The sequence below is a fragment of the Rousettus aegyptiacus genome, unplaced genomic scaffold (assembly GCF_014176215.1).
Source record: "Rousettus aegyptiacus isolate mRouAeg1 unplaced genomic scaffold, mRouAeg1.p scaffold_m13_p_2, whole genome shotgun sequence".
NCBI lineage: Eukaryota > Metazoa > Chordata > Mammalia > Chiroptera > Pteropodidae > Rousettus > Rousettus aegyptiacus.
This window is the reverse complement of record NW_023416295.1, coordinates 176,429,545-176,447,241: the sequence shown is the minus strand read 5'-3', so window position 1 is coordinate 176,447,241 and position 17,697 is coordinate 176,429,545. Positions and strand designations below refer to the sequence as shown.

General features: G+C 68.4%; 1 protein-coding gene across 2 annotated transcripts in view; it reads right to left on the bottom strand.

The window, feature by feature from the left end:
• TAFA5 (TAFA chemokine like family member 5) overlaps nucleotides 1-17,697 on the bottom strand; it is a 103,664-nt gene that overhangs the window by 48,366 nt on the left and 37,601 nt on the right. Inside the window, exon 1 of one of the 2 annotated variants that reach the window (XM_036237701.1) lies at nucleotides 6,509-6,763. The exons of the other annotated variant lie outside the window; for it this stretch is intronic. Coding sequence (XP_036093594.1) covers nucleotides 6,509-6,599 — 91 coding nt within the window. The 5' untranslated portion in view covers nucleotides 6,600-6,763. Of the gene's footprint in view, nucleotides 1-6,508; nucleotides 6,764-17,697 lie in introns of those variants that run through there. 2 annotated transcript variants of the gene reach the window in all.

The following is a 17,697-nucleotide window of genomic DNA, read 5'->3' as shown; positions in this document are numbered from 1 at the left end:
GTGCGGACGGGCGGCGGAGCCCCGGCAGGCGGTGTGGACGGGCGGGAAGCGACATGACCCAGAGCGGGGTCTCCCGGGGGAAGTCACCCCCCCCGCCAGACCTCTGCCGTCCCTTTCCAGATGGGGACCCTGCTCCCAGCAAAGACGAACCCAGCACCCAGAGGAAGGCGCGGCCTCTTGAACTCGCCAGGTCACCACCGAGGACCAGTGTGGGCCGAGACATTCTGCCACCTCGCGGGCCCCTTGGTGTCCAGCCCTGGCCCGCGGCCAGCTCAGCGCCTGCAGGCATGGGCACCCTCCCCCAGCACTCAGGAACTCGGTGACGGCCAGAGGCAGCAGGTGGATCCCAGCTCGCCTGTACCTGACTCAAGGACCAGGGCCCCTGCAAACACCTGGGGAGCCCCGGCCACTCATACCCGCTCCAGGCTCTTTCCTGGCACCTCCTCCAGGGCTCTGCATGGCTGGGCTGGACCCTGCCCTCGGCCACCTTCCCCTCACCCTTGCGGGTCCCAGTGCTCCCGCTCCTTTTGGGGAGCCCCTCTGTGCAGAGGTGGTTAGGTGTGGGGACCTGTCTGACCCTCTATGGAGGGTACAGACATGGCCCACAGGGAAGGACGCCAGCCCTGCCCGTCCCCAGGGGTTCCCTGGATCCAGGGCTCCGAGTCCCAGGAGTGGCCACAGCAGAGGCCTCCCAGGCCGAGAGTCAGCAGGAAAAGGAAGCGGCTCTCAGGGGGCAGGGAGTGGGGCTGGCCCCAGACACCACCGGCTGAGCGCCTGGGGGCAGCTGCACCTGGAGAGAGCGCTTAGCGCCCCTGGGGTTAAGCACATCTGGGCTGGGCGTCTGCACTTGCGTCCTGAGCCCATGTCCGCCTTTCCGAGCACCCTCTGGTCTGTCTGGCAGAACCAGGGGGTCCCCTGGCCACACGTGCTGGCTCCTCAAGCACAACCTGACAGCAGCATCCACGCCTGGGAGGTGCCCGGCACGAGGTGCCCGGCACGGGGCTAGAGGCCACCGGAAGCTTCAGCTCTTGGTATCCCTTGCTCAGGGGGAGACTGGGGTTCCTAGTGGCTCGGCTACTTGCCCGATGTCACGGCAACTGGCATCCTAATCCCAGGGGCCACCTGCACGAGCATGCCTGAACCCCGGGCCAGGCGCAGGGTCAGCGGGCAGGCGTCCGCTGGGCGGGGGGCCAGGCGGTGTGCGACGGGGACTCGCCGCCGTCCGGCCTCGGGACCCGCACAGCAGAGAAAGGAAGACACCAGCTCGGGTGTCGGTGCAGGTCCCGCCGACCTCTGCGACCTTGCCGGGCCTGACTCGCTCATGGTGCGTGAGCACTCTGGGTGGGCAGAAGCTTCTGGAGAAGCCCAGCCTCGCAGGGCGCCGGGGACGGGAGCTCCGCCTCGGCCCGCCCTCCCCCAGGCCGAGGCTGCAGGCAGGCCGGCTGTGTGCCCGTGTGTGCGAGTGCGCGTGTGTGCAAGCTCGAATGCATGCGTGCGACCATGTGCGAGGGAGGGGCTGGGGGCACAGCTGCGCCACGTCCCCCCGAGAGGCCGGTGCAGTGACAGATGGGTCTGGTTTAAAGGCCGGGCTCCCTGAGGGAGGCGGTCAGCACGGCAGCGGGACAGAGATTGGGGTCGTTAGGTCCATCCTCTCGGACACGCGTGTGGACAGCGGCCATGTGTCCCGGCCACAGGCGCACTCACACGCCGACACGTCACGTCCTCGCCCGCCTCCTGCGGGGCGCAGTGCCTGTGCTTGTACCCCGCGGGGACGGCCGTGCCCTCTGCCCCCGGACCACGCGGCCGGGTTCTCAATCAAGTCCGCCGTGTTGTCGCACACCTCGGTCGCCTGCCTCCGCGCCCGACGCGCGAGCACAGGCACACACGGCGGCGCTCAGTGCAGAGAAGCACGTATGTGTGCGCACGCACACACTCATGCACACACGCACACACTCACACATGCACACATGCACTCACGCACACATGCACGCACACGCACACACACGTGGTCATGCATGCACGTGCACGCATACTCACACACTTGTACACACGTGCACACCCACTCACGCACACGCGCGCGCACACACACTCACACATGCACACACACGTGGTCATGCATGCACGTGCACACGTACTCACACACTTGCACACATGTGCACACCCACTCACGCACACGCGTGCGCACACTCACACATGCACACACACACACATGGTCATGCATGCACGTGCACACTCACACTTGTACACACATGCACACCCACTCACGCACACGCGCACACACACGCACACTCACACATGCGTCAGCGGCGTGGCACTGCCCAGGTACACTGAGACCCCATGCTCCCCAGGTACAGCCGGCACTCTGCCAGGGGCGGGGACGTGCCACGCCTCTTGTGCCCTCCGCTCCTGGCGCCCCCCACAGCACTGAGTCCCGGGGGGGCCCACACTGAGCGAGGTGCTCGGGCTGCCCCTCACGCGGCTCTCAAAGCCGTTTCCCGGATGAAAGTCAGGGGACTGACGAGTTCCCATGACACTGCTGGGCGGTCAGCCCTCACTCTGGCCCCCTGAGTGTGCACGCACGTGTGACCCCGACACAGGCTCGGGGGGCCCAGGCGGGCGCCCAGCCTCTCCGCGGCCCTCAGGGATGTGGCTGCCCGCCCCGCAAGGCTGCGGCGAGCCACGTCGCATCTGAGAGGTGACCTCCGTTTCGGTCCCCGGTCCCTGCAGGCTCCACCTTCCACAGCTGCCACACACTCGGTGCCGAGGTTCCCGTTACGGTCGGTGTGGGTTTCGTTTAGCCTCTGTCACGCAAGGAGCGGCAGCAAACGATGACAAAGCAGCGGGTCATCTCCATCGCCTTCCGAGCGCCCCGCCCCTGGCAGCCATTCACACGCGCCTCTCGGAGTCCGCGAGGGGCTGCGGGCGCCCGGGGCCCCTGAGGTCCCGTGGGGGTGTGGGCGAGAGGGGCCGGGGGCGTCTGTGACACGGGGCTCCTGAAGCCCTCTCCTCGCCCCCAGAACCTGGTCCCTCTGTGCCTCTGAAGCCAGAAGGGAGCCGGGCACAGCCGGAGGCCCCAGAGCCGCCGAGAACAGCCTCTGCTGTCCGGCCTCGCGTGGGTCCACCAGGCCCTCTGCACGCAAGGTGCCCGCAGGCCCCCAACTCTCTGGGTCACCTGCACAGTCATCACTGGGATGGTTCCTTGCATTCGACAGTATTTCTGTGCCCGGAGGTCGCTGCGTCCGTCCTGAGATCCCTGTCCATCTCCTTAAATAAACCGATGGACGTAACAGACTGTTAATGCTCTCCGCTGGCTGCTTCGCTTGTGACGATGACAGCCATTGACGGTCAGTGCACGGAGCCGCGGCGATTCACGGAAGGCCACTAAGGGACCTCACGGAGTGCCGCGTGCCTGTCACCAGCCACCGCCTCGCAGAGTTATTCTTTGCTCCCGGGATAACTAACTAAATAAACGGAAGCTGAATCCTGTTTACGCGACAGACAGTGTGCCCGGGGCGCTGCGGGGGGATTCGGGGAGCACACACGGAAGGGGGGCCGGGCCCGCCGCAGGGCGCCGGGTGCGCACACTCCCCCGCAGGGGCCGGCCTGCCCAGCTCTGCACTCCCCGCCACCAAGGGCTTGAGAGAGACGCCGGGAACTCAAGCCCCTGCAGCAAGACGCGCCAGGAGCTCCCACCCTGGCCGCTCCTGCCCCCATGCGCCCCGGAGCCCCAACACCTGGCACCGAGGGGCCTGCCCCCCCGCCCCCTGCTGTAGGCCGATCCTCCTGGTGCTCCGGAGTCAACGGGACAGCCACGGCGTGCACAGCGCTGTGATCCAGGCAGCGACGAGGGACGAGGGAGGGACGGACGGGGAGGAAAGTCCGGCGGGGAGGCAGGGCGCAAACGTCTTTACAATCCCAGCTGTTCCCTCAAGTCCGTGTTCTGAGACCAAACGCAGCGAAGGCGACGTGAACAGCCTGCCTCTGGCCCCCACCCACGCAGCTGGGTCTTAAGTCAGGCCCCCCTCGGCCCCCACTTCAACTGCAGTTGACCAACATGGCACTTGCGCTCACTGCGAGAGACGGGGGCTCTGGCTTGCCACAGGACGGCCGCGGTGCCTCCAGGGGCAAGCGCGGAAGGGTGCTGCCCCGGCCTCAGGGGGCCCTGCACCCGACCCACAGCCATCTCCGGGGGCCTGTCCCTGGCCCTCCAGCTGCCCAGGCTGGGCATGACCCGGCGGGACCCTCCTCACCAATACTACTGCGGCCAAGGCTGCAGTCAGGGCCCATGCCCCCCCCCCCCCCCTGCAGCGCCCTGTTCCTCTCAGCCAGCGCTGGAAGACGGTCTGGCCGGAGGGGGCAGATTAGCCTCCGGCCGAGCTGGATCTGCACACAAAGGCAGCATGCGGGAACCGGCTCCCTGTGTCCCCCCTTCTTCACCCCTGAAAACCCAGATTCACGGAAATGGCGATTTAAACAGCTCTTTCCCACTGCCCTGCAGACAACAAGTCCCAATTGTCCGCCTGCCCGCCTCGCCCCTGCCCGCCCTCCCTCCCTCCCTCCCGCCGGCCAGCACCCTGCTGGAGGGAAGTGGCCTGGGGCCTGCAGCCCAAAGCTGGCAGCGGCCCTGGGTCTCCCCAAGAACCAGGGTTCTGTGGCCCCCAACCTTCCCCAAGGCCTGCCCCAGGCTCCTGACACCGAGGGGCCGAATGGGGTGTCTCAGAGAGGACAGGGGACCACCATAGTCCTGACCTCCGAGGACCCGAGGGCAGTGCAGGCAGAGGCCGCTGCCCCAGGCACTGTGTCCTCCTGAGCGCACCCCTGCCCCCGACGCCACCCTCAGAGAAGACCTCACGTGTCTGCCTCGAGAACGCCGGTGATCTGAAGGGCCCTCCGTGACCCGTCCCGAGACTCCGTCCCTGAGCAGGTGCTCCCAGACGCCGGCCTGCCACACCCACCCTCTCCCTCTGGGTCTGAGGCACAGACACTCCTCTGGATTCCAAATGCCACGGCCAGACAGCGGTGGCGCCCCTGGACACCCCAGGAATGGTCAGTCCCCACGGCGAGTGGACGGGCTGTGCTGGGCCACAGGCTGCCGGCATCTCACCCTGGCACTAAGTCAGGGACGAGGCCCGACGGTGGAAAACCCCAAACGCGGGCACTGACTGCCTTAGTGAGGAGCACCGAAACTGTAGCCGGGTCCCCCCGCTGCAGCCGGGTCCCCCCGCTGCAGCCGGGCCCCCTTTCCAAGTGAACCTCCTGAAAAACATAAGTGGAAACAGTGACGAGCTTGCGGCCCAGCGCACAGGGTCCCCGGGGCCACTGGCTGGGCCCCGGCTCCCTGGGCAGAGGACCTCGCTGAGAACAGGCCTCTGGGGACTCGCCAGCCCCAGGGGACCAACCACTCACACAAACCCCCTCCTGAGGCCGTGGGTGGGGAGGGGGCTGCCCTGTCAGGCCCTTGGGCCCACAGCCACCCCTGGGACCATGCTACTCCCTTCAGGGCCTGGACTCAAAGTCAAGGGGAGGAAAAGGAAAGGGACAGCAGGAAGCCGGAAGGGGTGACCAGGCCTGGGGCCGGCCTCCCACAGCTCCTGCCTCCAGGCAGGCCGGCAGCTCGGCAGCTCGTTAAGGAGGCGGGAGGCAGCTGAGGGCTGCAAAGCTTCCTCTGCAGGCACCAGGAGCTAAGGAGGACCTGCGTGCACAGCCTGGCCACCAACCGCCTCCTGTGCGGGGAGGGGGGGCGCCAGGCGGGTTGGTGGCAGGGTGCCTGAGGGCAAGGGCACATGGGCCACGGGCAGGGCACGAGACTGTGGGGCACGAGACTGTGGGGCACGAGACTGTGGGGCACGCGACTGTGGGGCACGCGTGCCGTCCGCTGCTGCGCGGGGGCCGGCGGGGCCGGGACGGCCGCAAGCGCCCAGGCGCCATACCGGAAGCCCAGTCCCGGGGGACAAGGAAGTTTCCAGGAGTGCCCACGGGCCACAGCGCCTGGGTCCCTGCGCAGCCCTTGGTGCAGGGCGCCCCTGTCCCAGAGACCCCTCCAGAGGGAGTCCAACATCAACCTGTCCCCCTCAGCCAAGTGCCAAGAGCCTGATCTCAAAGCCCTCTGCGCTCCGGCCGGCGCGGGAGGAACTTGGTGCGGCGCCCCGGCGCTGAGGCGGCAAGTCCCTGCTCCGCGCGCCTCCGGGTCCCTGACTCGGTCCGCACGGCGGCGTCGGGAGCGCGGTGCGGGCGCGCAGGCCTCGCCCTGGGCTCCCGGCGCCCTCAGCCCCGTGCCCTGTGCGCAGCGTGGAGCGCTGGTGCCATCTACCGAGAGCGGCCGGGCGCCGCTGCCCACCGGCCGGCAGGGCAGGGGACCGGCGCCGCAGCCTCGGCGAGGGCCGGGGCTCCGCGGCGCTGCGGGAGGCGGCGAGGCCACGCGCCGCGGCCCGACGCCCCCGCTGTCCGCCGCCGGCCGCTCGGCCCCGCAGTGGCGCCCCGCGAGCTCGCGCCGCGCGGGGACGGTTACCTTCCCGCAGGAACTGCGCGTGGATGAGCAGGACGAGGAAGCAGCAGAGCGCGGCCGCGGCGAGTGCCCAGAGCGCCTTCGGCAGCTGCATCGCGGAGTGCCCGCTCGGCCGACGCCCCCGAAGTCGCGCCGCGAAGGTCCAGGAGCCGCATCAGCGCCGCGCCGGGCGCAGCCGCCGCGGCCGGCCGCTCGCGCACTCCATCCGCCGCCGGCGCCGCGACTGGAGGCGCCACTCCGGGCGGCGATCGCGTCTTTTTGGGCAGGGGGAGGGGAGCGGGGGGGGGCGCGGGGAGGGGGCGGGCGGGGGCGGGGAGGTTAGCAGAGAGTCTCGGGCCGCGGCGGCCGCCGCTCCGGCCACTCGGCCACCATCGCGGGCTGCGGGGCGCCGGGGGCCCGGGCGCGGGGAGGCGGCCGCCGCGGCCCCATGAATCGGCCCCGCCAACCCCGGAGCCGCGCCGCCAGCAGGGCCCGGACGGCCGGCCGCGGACTGCGCAACGGCCCGGCCTCCTCCGCCTGCCGCCCGCCTCCCGCCGCCCGCGCTCGCTCCGGCCCGGGGCTCAGGGGGCCGCGCGGCCACCTCCGCGGAGGGCCGGGCTCGGGGCCGGAGCTGCGCGCAGCGCGCGGGGCTGCCGCACCATCGCCGCCGCCGGGGCCCGCGCGGCCCGGCCCGGCCCTCCGCGATCGAACTTGCGCGGCCCGGGGCCGGCGGGCCGGGATCCCGCCGGACGGTGCCGGCCTCCGCGCTGCCCGCAGCTCGCGCCTCCGCTGCCGCCGGCGGACGAGGCCCGGGCCGGCGCTCTCGCGGTGCCCGCGCTGCGGGCGCTCCCGGTGCGGGCGTCGGCGGCGGTGGCTGGGCGGCCGCGCCGACAGGTGGGGCCGGCGACGCTGCGCGCCTGGCCGCCCGCGGGGCGCCGCTGCTCCGGCCCGCGGACGCGCGCCCGCCGCTCGCTCGGCTTGGCCGCGCCTGGGGACGCGGCGAGAGGGGAACCCGGGCCCGGCCCGCGCCCGCCGCCGTCTGCGCTCCGCCCGGCCCGCCGATGCGCACTGGGCCGCGGAGGGGACCCGGGGGACCCCCGCCGCCCTGCAGCGCCCCCGCCTGGCGCGCCGGCGGGTCAGGCGCGGCCGGTCCAGCCGAAAACCGCGGGTCGGGCTCCACCTAGGTGCGCAGGGGCCTCACTGCAGAGCCGGCCGCGTGGGCGGGGGAGCGGGCTCCGTGGCCTCCCGAGTGCCCAGCCTCCTCGCACCCCAAGGCCCCTGGGGGGACGGGGAGCGCGGCCCAGGTATCGCTGCTGCCCAGGGCGGACCCCCAGTGGTTCCTGTGAAACGCACCTCTGCCCGGAAACACTTGCACCGCGTCCCTGCCCCAGCGTGTGACATTCTCCCGGCCAGCAAGCCGCCGGGTACCCGAGCGCGAGCGAGCCAAACAGCCGGCACTCCCGCCTCCTGCCCCTGCCCGAGGCTTCATTCCGCCTTTCCCGGCGGCCAGTATTTGTTTCCAGCCAAACAGCCTCTCTGTCGCTGCCCCAGAGTACCGGCATCTGTGTCCTGCCCAGAGCCCCCGGAGCACAGTGTCATAGGCCTCAAGGCGTTTTTGCTTGAGCTGAATTTCAAATTTAATTTCAAATGCCCAGCAAAGGCTTTCAGACCGGGGCCAAGGCAGAAGCTTCTACCTGAACCTATGCTATGATCTGTCTGGGGGGGGGGGTGTGGGTGGGCAGATGGACAAGAAGGGTGTCCTGGAGAGGGTCCCTGAGTGTGAGGCAGCCCCCAGGCTCCCACTGAGGCTGCCCCCTTCCTGCGTGGGCATTTATGTGCCAGGAAGGGGAAGAGGCCAGCCTGGAAGGGCTCCCAGAGGTCAAATAAAACCCTGCAATGTACATTTGGGGAAACCGAGGCCTGCACAAGCGTGGCTGCTGGCACCAAACCCAGCAATGACCGGCAGGCCATGATGCGCACCTGGCCTGATGGGTGAGGCCACCTGTGGCTGCACCCGTCCCCCAGCCCCCTGAATCCTGGGGAGTCGCCTAAGACAGGAGTGGCGGGTCCAAGCCCTCAGCTGGAGGAGTGGCCATGGGCTCGCTCTGGCCAGATGGCTCAGGACCTGCCTTGGGAGAAGCCACATTCTCACCCCTCGGGGAGTCCCTCCTCGGGACCCCCTTCCTGCAAGCTCGTTCACCAGACCAGCGAAGCCCCACCTGGCCTGCAGAGCCTGACCTCCGCCAAGGTCATCGGCCTCCCTTCCTCGCCTGCAGCAGAGCCTGCGCTCCAGCCTGAAGGGCCCCCGGGGTGCCCGTGACGCCCGCACGTCCAGGACACAAAGGGGCTGCAATCAGGAAACAAAGCCGCCTGCGACGTCGCCGCGTCCTCAGTGCGCATGATTTGAAATTTTGAAAATTGAATAGTATTCTAAATTCACCCCCGAAACCTTTAAAAAGCAACCATTCGGGGGATGCTTCCGTAAAGAGAACTGAAGAGAACGTTCACCCTCCGGGCACCAGCCCTTCTAGAGAGAGCTCACGGCATGGCCTGTACCTGTCACCTTAGAAGGGGCGATGGGCGGGCACCCAGGAGAGTCGACAGCCACGCACGCCATGGCGGCCGCGGTGCCCGGGAAAACACGCGTGTGTTTACGTGTCTCTGCCTGAGGCTGGCGACTGGGCACGGAGGCAGGGAGGGACCTGTCGCCCGGCTGTGGCCGTGGCCACGCGGGAATGTCACGTCCCGGTGCAGCTCCCGTGGCTCTCAGTGTCACTCACGTGTCCCCTTCAACACCGCCGTCCCGCCACGAGACACGTTTGTGTCATGTTTCGCTAAAGAAGTAAACGCGGCCTCGTACTGAAAAGGACTTTTCGACATTTGATCAACGTGCGTTTTGAAGTCACAGGTTTTCCTTGTCGTCTTGAGTATTTTCATTTTAGTCTGGGGAGGGTCCCATCGGCTCCCCTGGACTGCGTGGAGCAGGCTGGGCCCCGTGCCCTAACGAGAACGTGTGTGCGGAAGGCAGAGCGGAGCGGAGTGGACGCCCCTGGCCACCCACAGCCAGCAGGGCCGGGAGGTCCAGGGCAGGACGGAGCCCAGAAGCGAGGTGCCCGCCACGGCACCCTCCTCGCTGCTCCGTCGCCGCCTCCGCCCTTCCTGTTCCCGGAAGACCTATGGTCAGCTCTCCGGGTCAGACGAGACGCCGGGTGGGCCACGCGGGGCAGAGGGGACCCACAGTGACCAGTTACCGTAGTCACCTCAACCTTTATCCCTGTAGAGAGGACCTGGCCGGCAGGCCCAGGACACATGCACTCCGCACGTGACCCTTACGGGAGAAATCAAACACGATTCAAGGAAAAGTAAAATAATAATAATAATAATAATAATAATAATAATAGTAATTCTAAATAGCATCTTTCACAAAGAAATTTGAGAGAATGCAGTAGCAGCAAGAGAAAATCAGGCTACTATATTTTTTAAAAAAGGAAAACGAGGAAAAAAAAGAACTCTTGGAAATTAATGTAACTAACCAATTTTAAGCTACAGGGGAGGATGGACTGAAGGGCGGGATGGGCGTGACCGAAAGCCAGGCTGTGGAAAATAAAGTCGGGTGGAAAGGTAGGTGAAAGCTGAAACCAGCGTTCACTTATTAAAATTCTGGAGGAGGAAATAAAAGGCAGCAAAGCAGAGGAAATCGTCAAATAAACGATCACTTGTCTTCCGGTTGCAGGCCCACCGTATTCCAAATAGATCTAAGGGACAGACCCAGACCCGAGTAATGCGAGAAACTCTCAGAAGCTCCCAGAATAAAAGGAAGGCCAACCACAAAGGAAGTACACTCGGCGAAGTCAGGCAGAACCGACCGTGGACTTTCCCCAGCAGGGCGGGCTCCCAGAAGGCACTGGGGCAGTGCCCGCTAGTTCTGACGGGAAAGACGGGGCATCTAGAAGTTCATACCTGGCTACACCATCAGTGGAGTCCACCCCAAGACAGGAGAGGGCCTGGGGCCAGGCCTGGGAGGTGCCAGGGGAGACCAGGAGAGAAGGTGGAAGCCGCAGAGGCCCAGGGGGAGGAAGGGGGACCCCAGGGGCACCCCGTGCACCCGTCAAGGAGGAAAGGGCACTGCCCAGCCATGGAGGCAGCCGCAGCTGGCACCGTGGGCGATGCTGGCCAGGGCAGAACCTCCCCGCATCTTCTTCTGGGGGTTGGGGAGGAGGCTCCTGGGGGCGGGGGCAGAAGCCAAGCTTGAAATACAGGCTGGAGAAGGCTGGGGGTGGGCGGAGTGTATGTGCCCTGGCCTGGGCTGTCTGGCGATGGTGACAGGGTCCCAGGGTCACGACCGTTCTCTGGCCTCCGGCGAGGAACCAGGTCCCTGTCTTGGAAAGGCAGCAGCGGGCCCTTGGTACATGGAGCATCTCCAGGGAGCTTCCAGCAGAGCTAGGCCACGGCACGCAGTCCTGAGGGCCCGGTCCACCTGCTCACCATCACGCCTGCATGCACACCTGTGCACATGCACGGCGGTACACACATGTAGTGACTCTGCCCTGGTGCCACGGCCGCCCCAGGCTGCAGGAGGTGCAGGAGGTCTAGCTTTCAGGAGCCCGGGGTCTTCGCTGCCCCGAACCCCTAGCCGGCTCCCCCACAGACCCTGCTCTAAACAGCCCCTTCCTGCGTCCCGGCCACCCCTGGCTGTGTGACGGGGAGCAGTGGAGTGGCTAGGACCCCCGCGGCCGTACCTATCAAGTCTGTGGAGACCCGTGTGGCATTCGAAATTAGCAAAGGCCGGTGGGGCGGAGGGGAGAGGGGCGGAGGGGAGGGGGGCGGAGGGGAGGGGGGCGGAGGGGAGAGGGGCGGCCGCGGGCACAGCTGCTCGGCATCCACGGGTGGCTGTTCCGCCTCCGTCAGTGGCCGGCGTGGGCGCGGGGCGCACGGGACACGGGACAGGGGCACGGGCACCGTGTACGGCAGGGCGCCCACGTGACGGGCATGCGACGCATGCCGAGCACGCGTGCCGCACGGCAGGACACACGACACGTGCTGGGGCGCGCGTGTGGCCAGGCCCGTGCGGCACACGCGTCGGTGGCACGGTCACGGCGTGCGAGGGGCGTGTGGCACGCCTGGGCACACGTGACACGGGGGGCGGGGCGCCAGGAGAGAAGGCGCGCACGGACGCGCGGGCCGGGCGCGCGGAAATGCACCGCGTGCACACGCGTGTGCTGTGCGTGCGTGTGCGGCATTGGCTACGTGAGCACGCGCGCCCGTGCGTGTTGTGTGCTGTGTCTGAGCGCGCAGGGTGCGTGGGGCCGTCCGCGTGTCGCTGCGTGTGCGTGCCGGTCACCTCTGGAAGTCCGCGAGGCGGGTCGTCTAGGCAAAGACACGTTTCCCCAGGGGACCGTGGACCTGCCTGGAGCCGCGGTTCCAAGGCAGGTTTGTCAACAGCAGGGGATTCATCCTCACACGGAAACCCTGCTGAGCAGCACAGGCACATGGGCGCACGCGGGCGCACGCGACAGACGCGCCCTCGGCCTGCGGCCGTCCACACTGGGGTCCAGCCCCTCCTGCGGCCTGCGAATGGCTGGGGTCCCCTCCGGGCACCCGCGGACACCCCGTGTGTTGAGGGGGGCACAGAGACGCGCCCCCCCCAACCCACTCGCCAGCGTCTCCAATCGAAGCCCCCGGGAAGTCCGCGGGCCCTCACCCAGGCGCTGCTGGCGGTGTTGCCGCGGCAGCGAGGTGACCGTGGGTCTGGGGCCGGCAGCCCAGTGGCCAGCGGAGCAGCCCCCGCGGTTGGGGCCCCGTCGCCCACCGCCGTGAGCCGGGCCGACCCACCGCGCCCTCAGATTCCGTTTCCTCGTCTAAAATGGGGAGGACGCGGCATGGCCCGAGGCGACGGGGCCTTGGTGTGCGGGGCGGGGTCGCCCCACGGGCCGGCGCTGGGAGGGGAGGAGTCCGGCTCCTTTGCTTCGTTTTCTTCCCTGATCTGAAGTCTTCGCAGCTGGGTGAACTTCGGGAAGCCAGAACGTCACTCCGAACGAAGTGGCTCCGAGCAACCCGGGCGAAAACCTCGCTTTAAATGCTCGGTGTGAATTCTGCCTCTGTGGGCGGCGTGAGGCCGCGGACCAGGAGAGGACCGTGCCGTGCGCCGGCCCGCCAGGCGGGTACGCTGGGGGACACCTGGCCCTCCGCCCGCGGTGGAAAGGTCCCCCAGTGGGGACGCCGAGCGTGGAGCTGGCTCCGCGAGACCACGGCACCTCAGCACTGTCCCTGCTGAGGATGCAGCCGACGGCGAGGTGACAGCCTGGACCCACGGTCTCACTCCATTTACAAACCAGGCCAGGCCCAGGGGTCCCAGTTTACCAATACGGTTTTCTAAATATTGTGTTAAAGTCTTGTTCATCTTGGTGACAGTGTTTTGGCGCTCCCTAGATTTGGTGCCCAAGGCCAGGCCCCGCTTACCTCGCCCTGTCCCCATCCTGGCCGCTGCAGACCCCCCACCACCCACGGGCGGGGACAGGCTGGGCGCTGTGGTTGCCAGAGGCGTCCAGGCCACCTGGCCCCGCGCCCTTCCGAGCCCTCCCCGCGTCTCCGAACTGTACGCCCTGTACACAGCCGCGCATTGAGCACTCACAGCCACTGTGCCCACCACACAGAGGAGGACGCCGAGCCTCTGAGGGTGTCCCCGACCAGTGAGGGGTCAGGCGGGATGGCCCTGCCCTCCTCCCAGGCCGACTCAGGGTTCAGGATGGGTGGTGCAGCTGGCGGCCCCCCGTCTGGCCTGCCCCAGGCAGGAGGGTGCTGAAGGAGCTGTGGAAGGCCACGGGGCGGGGGGGCATCGGGCACAGCCAGGGGGAGAGGGAAGGCGGAGGGAAGGCTAATGGGAGACTGAGGCCGGGTGGGGGCGGGGTGGGAGGGCACTCAGCCTCTCACCCACCAGGTGTGCTTGGGTGCACAGCTGAGGCCAGAGACAGGTGAGACTCACCTGTCCCGGAGGTCGCCTCTTTGAGTCTCATTTCTCTGTGGGCCCCTCCAGGCCGCCCCCCCCCCCAGAAAATAGAGGCTCTGATCTCGGCAGCTCCCACCTCCTCGACCCCCGCCAGCTGGCACTCAGGTTTCCAACGACGTGCCCGCCCCGGTCAGCAGCCCGCTCCAGCCCTGGGACGCACGGCCACACCAGACCCCTGCGGTTCCCCAGCTTGCCCTCCAGCTGGGCTCAGCCGGGAGCCCGCGCTACCCGTCACCCTGTGAAACAATACTATGTAGCGAGGCTGTGTGCGGCAGGTCACAAGAGGGATACTGTGTAGCGAGGCCCTGTGTGGGGGTCACGGGAGGGATCGAGCGAGAGCCGCTGTGTCAACACACACGAGCCCCGAACCGCCCAGGTGAGCACAGAAACCAGCCGCTGGGCCAGGTGTGCTGCCGGGCCCGACCCGGGGACGTGCACAGAGATCACGGCCTGAGGCCCGCTGTGGGCCACCCGCCCTGTCAATCCTCACGGCCACTTCCTGAGGCACGGGTTTCCCATGATTGCTGAGGAAACAGGATTAGGGACCTTAGCAATCAGCCTAGAGCTGCACGCAGAGGGGCGGGCTTGGGCCAAGTCCACCTGGGCAGCCTCTGCTACCTCCCTGGAGGTGAGAATGTCCTCGGAGCTAGCTTCATCTCTTCACCCGTCCATTGGCCATCTGTCAAGCCACTCGTCCATCCACGCCTGTCCACCCATCCATCCACCTGCCATCCATCCACCCATCATCCATCCATCCATCCATCCATCCATCCGTCCATCCATCCACTGCATGTGTCTGGCTCTGGTCCAGGCAAGGAGCATTCTGGAGGGAATTAGACCCAGCGCTGCCCTCCCGACCCCGCCTGGAGGAGGTGGGCACAGCCTGGGGTGATCTGTGAGCTGTGATTGGGGCCAATGTGGGGTCCTCGAGCGCTGAGCACAGGGCTGAGCGGGCGGCGAGACAGCGGTCTAACGTGGACAGAGGACATTCAGAAGGTGAGACCGAGGACGGCGGGCCTTCTGAGCAGACACCAGGAGGCGTCCGTCTGAGGGAGAAGATGCCAGACGCTGTTCCAGGAGGGCACAGCACGTCGTGCTGAGCTCGGCAGAGCTGGCAGGGGCCTTTTACGTGTCCGTAAACGTCACCGGGACGCACTTCCACAGCTAGAGGTTTCCCGCACCGCCATAGCGACAAGGGGCCTCCTCTCTTTCTCTGGCCCGTGCGGCACATCCGGGGCATCTGTGCTCCTGCTCCTCTCCCCGCAGCCGGGAGGGCCACCGCCCGTCCCCCGTGGCCGGTGCCAGGGGAGTGTCGCAGCTGCACTGTGCTCCTGCACTTGGCCGTGACACTGAGCCCTCGCACGGTCCCCAGGCCCGCCCCACGCCCGACCCTGCGTGCCCCTCCGGCAGCCCTGCAAACGGGCAGTGGACGACGGCCAGTCCACACGTGACAGGGGACTCTGACCCACAGTCTGGGGCAGCTGCCCGGGCCCCAGCCGGCCCGCGGCTCCTGGCCCCTCGCTATGGCCTCGGACAGAGACCAGCAGCTTCCCTCACGGCAGTGCCCAGTTCCCACTCCCAGCATGCCCCGGGCAGGGACACGGGCGCCCCGCCGGCCGCCCCAGCTCCCCGCCCCGCCGGCCTCCGGCTCCGCACAAAAGCCCCCACGTCCTCACCCCTGCAGCGCCCCCGGCGCCCACGGGTGAAGCCCCGCTGCCCCGTACCGCGGTGACTGGGGGCCACGACCCCGACGCCCTCCCTCCGTCGGAGTCCTCCCAGCTGGTCCCTCAGGTCACATGCACGCACGTCCTTGTCTCAGAGCTGCTCTGGGGACCCACACAAGGCCACCTTTGCTGCACAACGCGCCCTTTGTGAAGGGACCAGCTGGGAGGGCGTTCTGCACGGCGCTCCCTGGCGTGGGCGGCTTCGGGAAGGACAAAGGGCCGGCGAGGGGCGGGAGGCGGCCCCGCAGGCTCCGCTCTGGCAGGGAGCAGCCCGCTCGGCGCCCGGCCTCTCTCCCCCAGTGCTCTCGCCCGGCCTCTGCCCCCACCCCCGCCAGCCAGAGCCCCCCCGTCGGCCCAGGACAGCGCTGCGGCGAGGCTGGGAGTGCGGGCGCCTCGGGCCTTCGAGGCTGCGACTTGGCCCTGGGGGTCCCTGTCCGGGGACCAGGCCCCCTCTCCCCAGGTGAGACGCCCGACCTGAGTGGAAGCCAGGCTGCCCCTCCGAGCCGCGGGCCACCCTCAGGAGCCTCCCAGGCCCCGCCCGCCCCGCTTTTCAGGAACGCATGGGGGGAGGAGGCCTCGGAGTGTTAGTATCAGAGTTCACTCAGCCGGTCGGGTCCCGCCCAAGGCACCGCGGGGGTGACTGTCGCTAGTTCCTGAGAAGAGGAGACTGAGCCCCAGAGCTACAGAGCCCCGGCCAGGGCAGGACACCCACGGGCCATCAGCCGAACTCCCGCCCGCGGCGCCTCCCCGGCCCCACGCGCCATGCAGAAATGGCTTTGGTCACGTGCTACCTGTCCGCAGCATGGGAGGCCGGGGACCCGACCCTGAGCAGAGACGCCGAGAACCCTCAACGCCACCTCTAAATAAGGTCGCAGTCCCGGCTGGAACATCGGAAATGACTTATTGATTTTTAAAATGTGGGGGTCACTGATCGCTACCTGCCGGCGTCCGGAACCTTCTGACAGGGTTGCTGGGTCTCCGCGTTGCAACCGCCACCTCAACAGCCACAGCGGTCGGTCGTGTCGGCACCGGAGTTCCTGCGGGGGCTCACGGGGCCCGAAGGAGACGGCGAGGCCGGCTCCCCGTGAACGGCCGGGCGCCCGGCCCACGGTCCCGGTCCCGGCCGGAGGGGCGAGGCCCCCAGCCTTGGCGGCACCTGCCGACCACCGAACGCCCACGCTGCCCTCCCCGCTGCATGCCAGCTGCACCCCACCCCCCGACGTGCTCAGCTCACGTCCCTCGCTGTCCCTGGAGCGGCTGGAGGGTCTCGGCGTCCTGCAGAGGGGCCACAGAGTGCCACTGCGAGGAACGTCCTGCCGCCAAGCAACGCCGGGGCTCCGTCTCGGCGGCCCTGCCCGCCACGGGCCGCGTGTCCGTCCTCGAGCAGGAAGGACACTCCGGGTGACACTGCATGCTGGCCCCGGCCCGCACGGCGTCCCCCGGAACCGGGGTGGAGAGAGGCTCTGGGCTGGTGGCCTCGTGAGGGCAGCGGCCCCAGCGCCATGTCGCCGGCACCTCTCCCGACGGACTGGGCCCGGTTCTGTCACTGCCGTCACGTGTGCCGGGCCCGAGACGGGAGGCAGCGACGGTAACGCTCTGACCGGCTGGGCAAGGTCAGAGGCCTGGCTGGCCAGCTCACCCGCTCCTCCCGGCCAGGGGTCTCGGCCTGAGGGCCTCGCTGTTTGCCGAGGGGCCTGAACCGTACCCCCCGCCCCCACCCCGGGGAGGCCCGCGTCCAGAGCACCCTCTCGGCCCTCAGCTTCCGAGGAGACCCTGCCGGGGGCCCGGGTGGGATCCCAGTGGCACCCGCGGTGCCAGCAGCGCAGGCCGGTGGCCTGATTGCACACGGTTCCAGGGCCGGAGGTGAGACCCGCCCCGCGGAGGAGCAGCCTCCGGGCGCCGAGGCTCCTGCATGGCCGAGCGCTCATGGCTCCGGCGTTCCTTCCAGTACGGTCACGGTCCTCTGACAGGGGCCCTGCCTCGTGCCGCCCCCCAGAGGCCTCACTTCCAGGTACCTGGGGGGATGGATTTAACACAGGAACCTGGGGACACGAGTCGCTCCGCGGCACCCACTCCCAGCGGGCTCTCTGCTGGGCCCCCGTGCATGCACTCTCCCTGGGGGCCCGGCGGCCGCGGCTGCCCCCCGGGAGGCGCCTGGACCTCCCGAAGGGCTGGCCCTGTGTCGCCCACACTGCTGCCCCGTGCACACACCCGCTGGGCCCACGGCGGCCTGCAGCTCCGGGCCACGCCCCACGCCCCCGCCTGCCGCCAAGATGCTGCCGCCGCTGCCTGTGGGCCACGTGCGTAAAGGCACGCAGGGACGGCGAGAGGCTTCTCTCCCCACCGGCACCCTCACACCGGGGCTGGCAGGAGGGGGCGGCCAGGACCCGGACAGGCCCGACCCGGCCGGTGTCGTCAGTGGCTTAAGGCTGCGTCCCTGGACGCGACCTGCTGATTGCAAATGCAGACGGACGGGGCCCAGA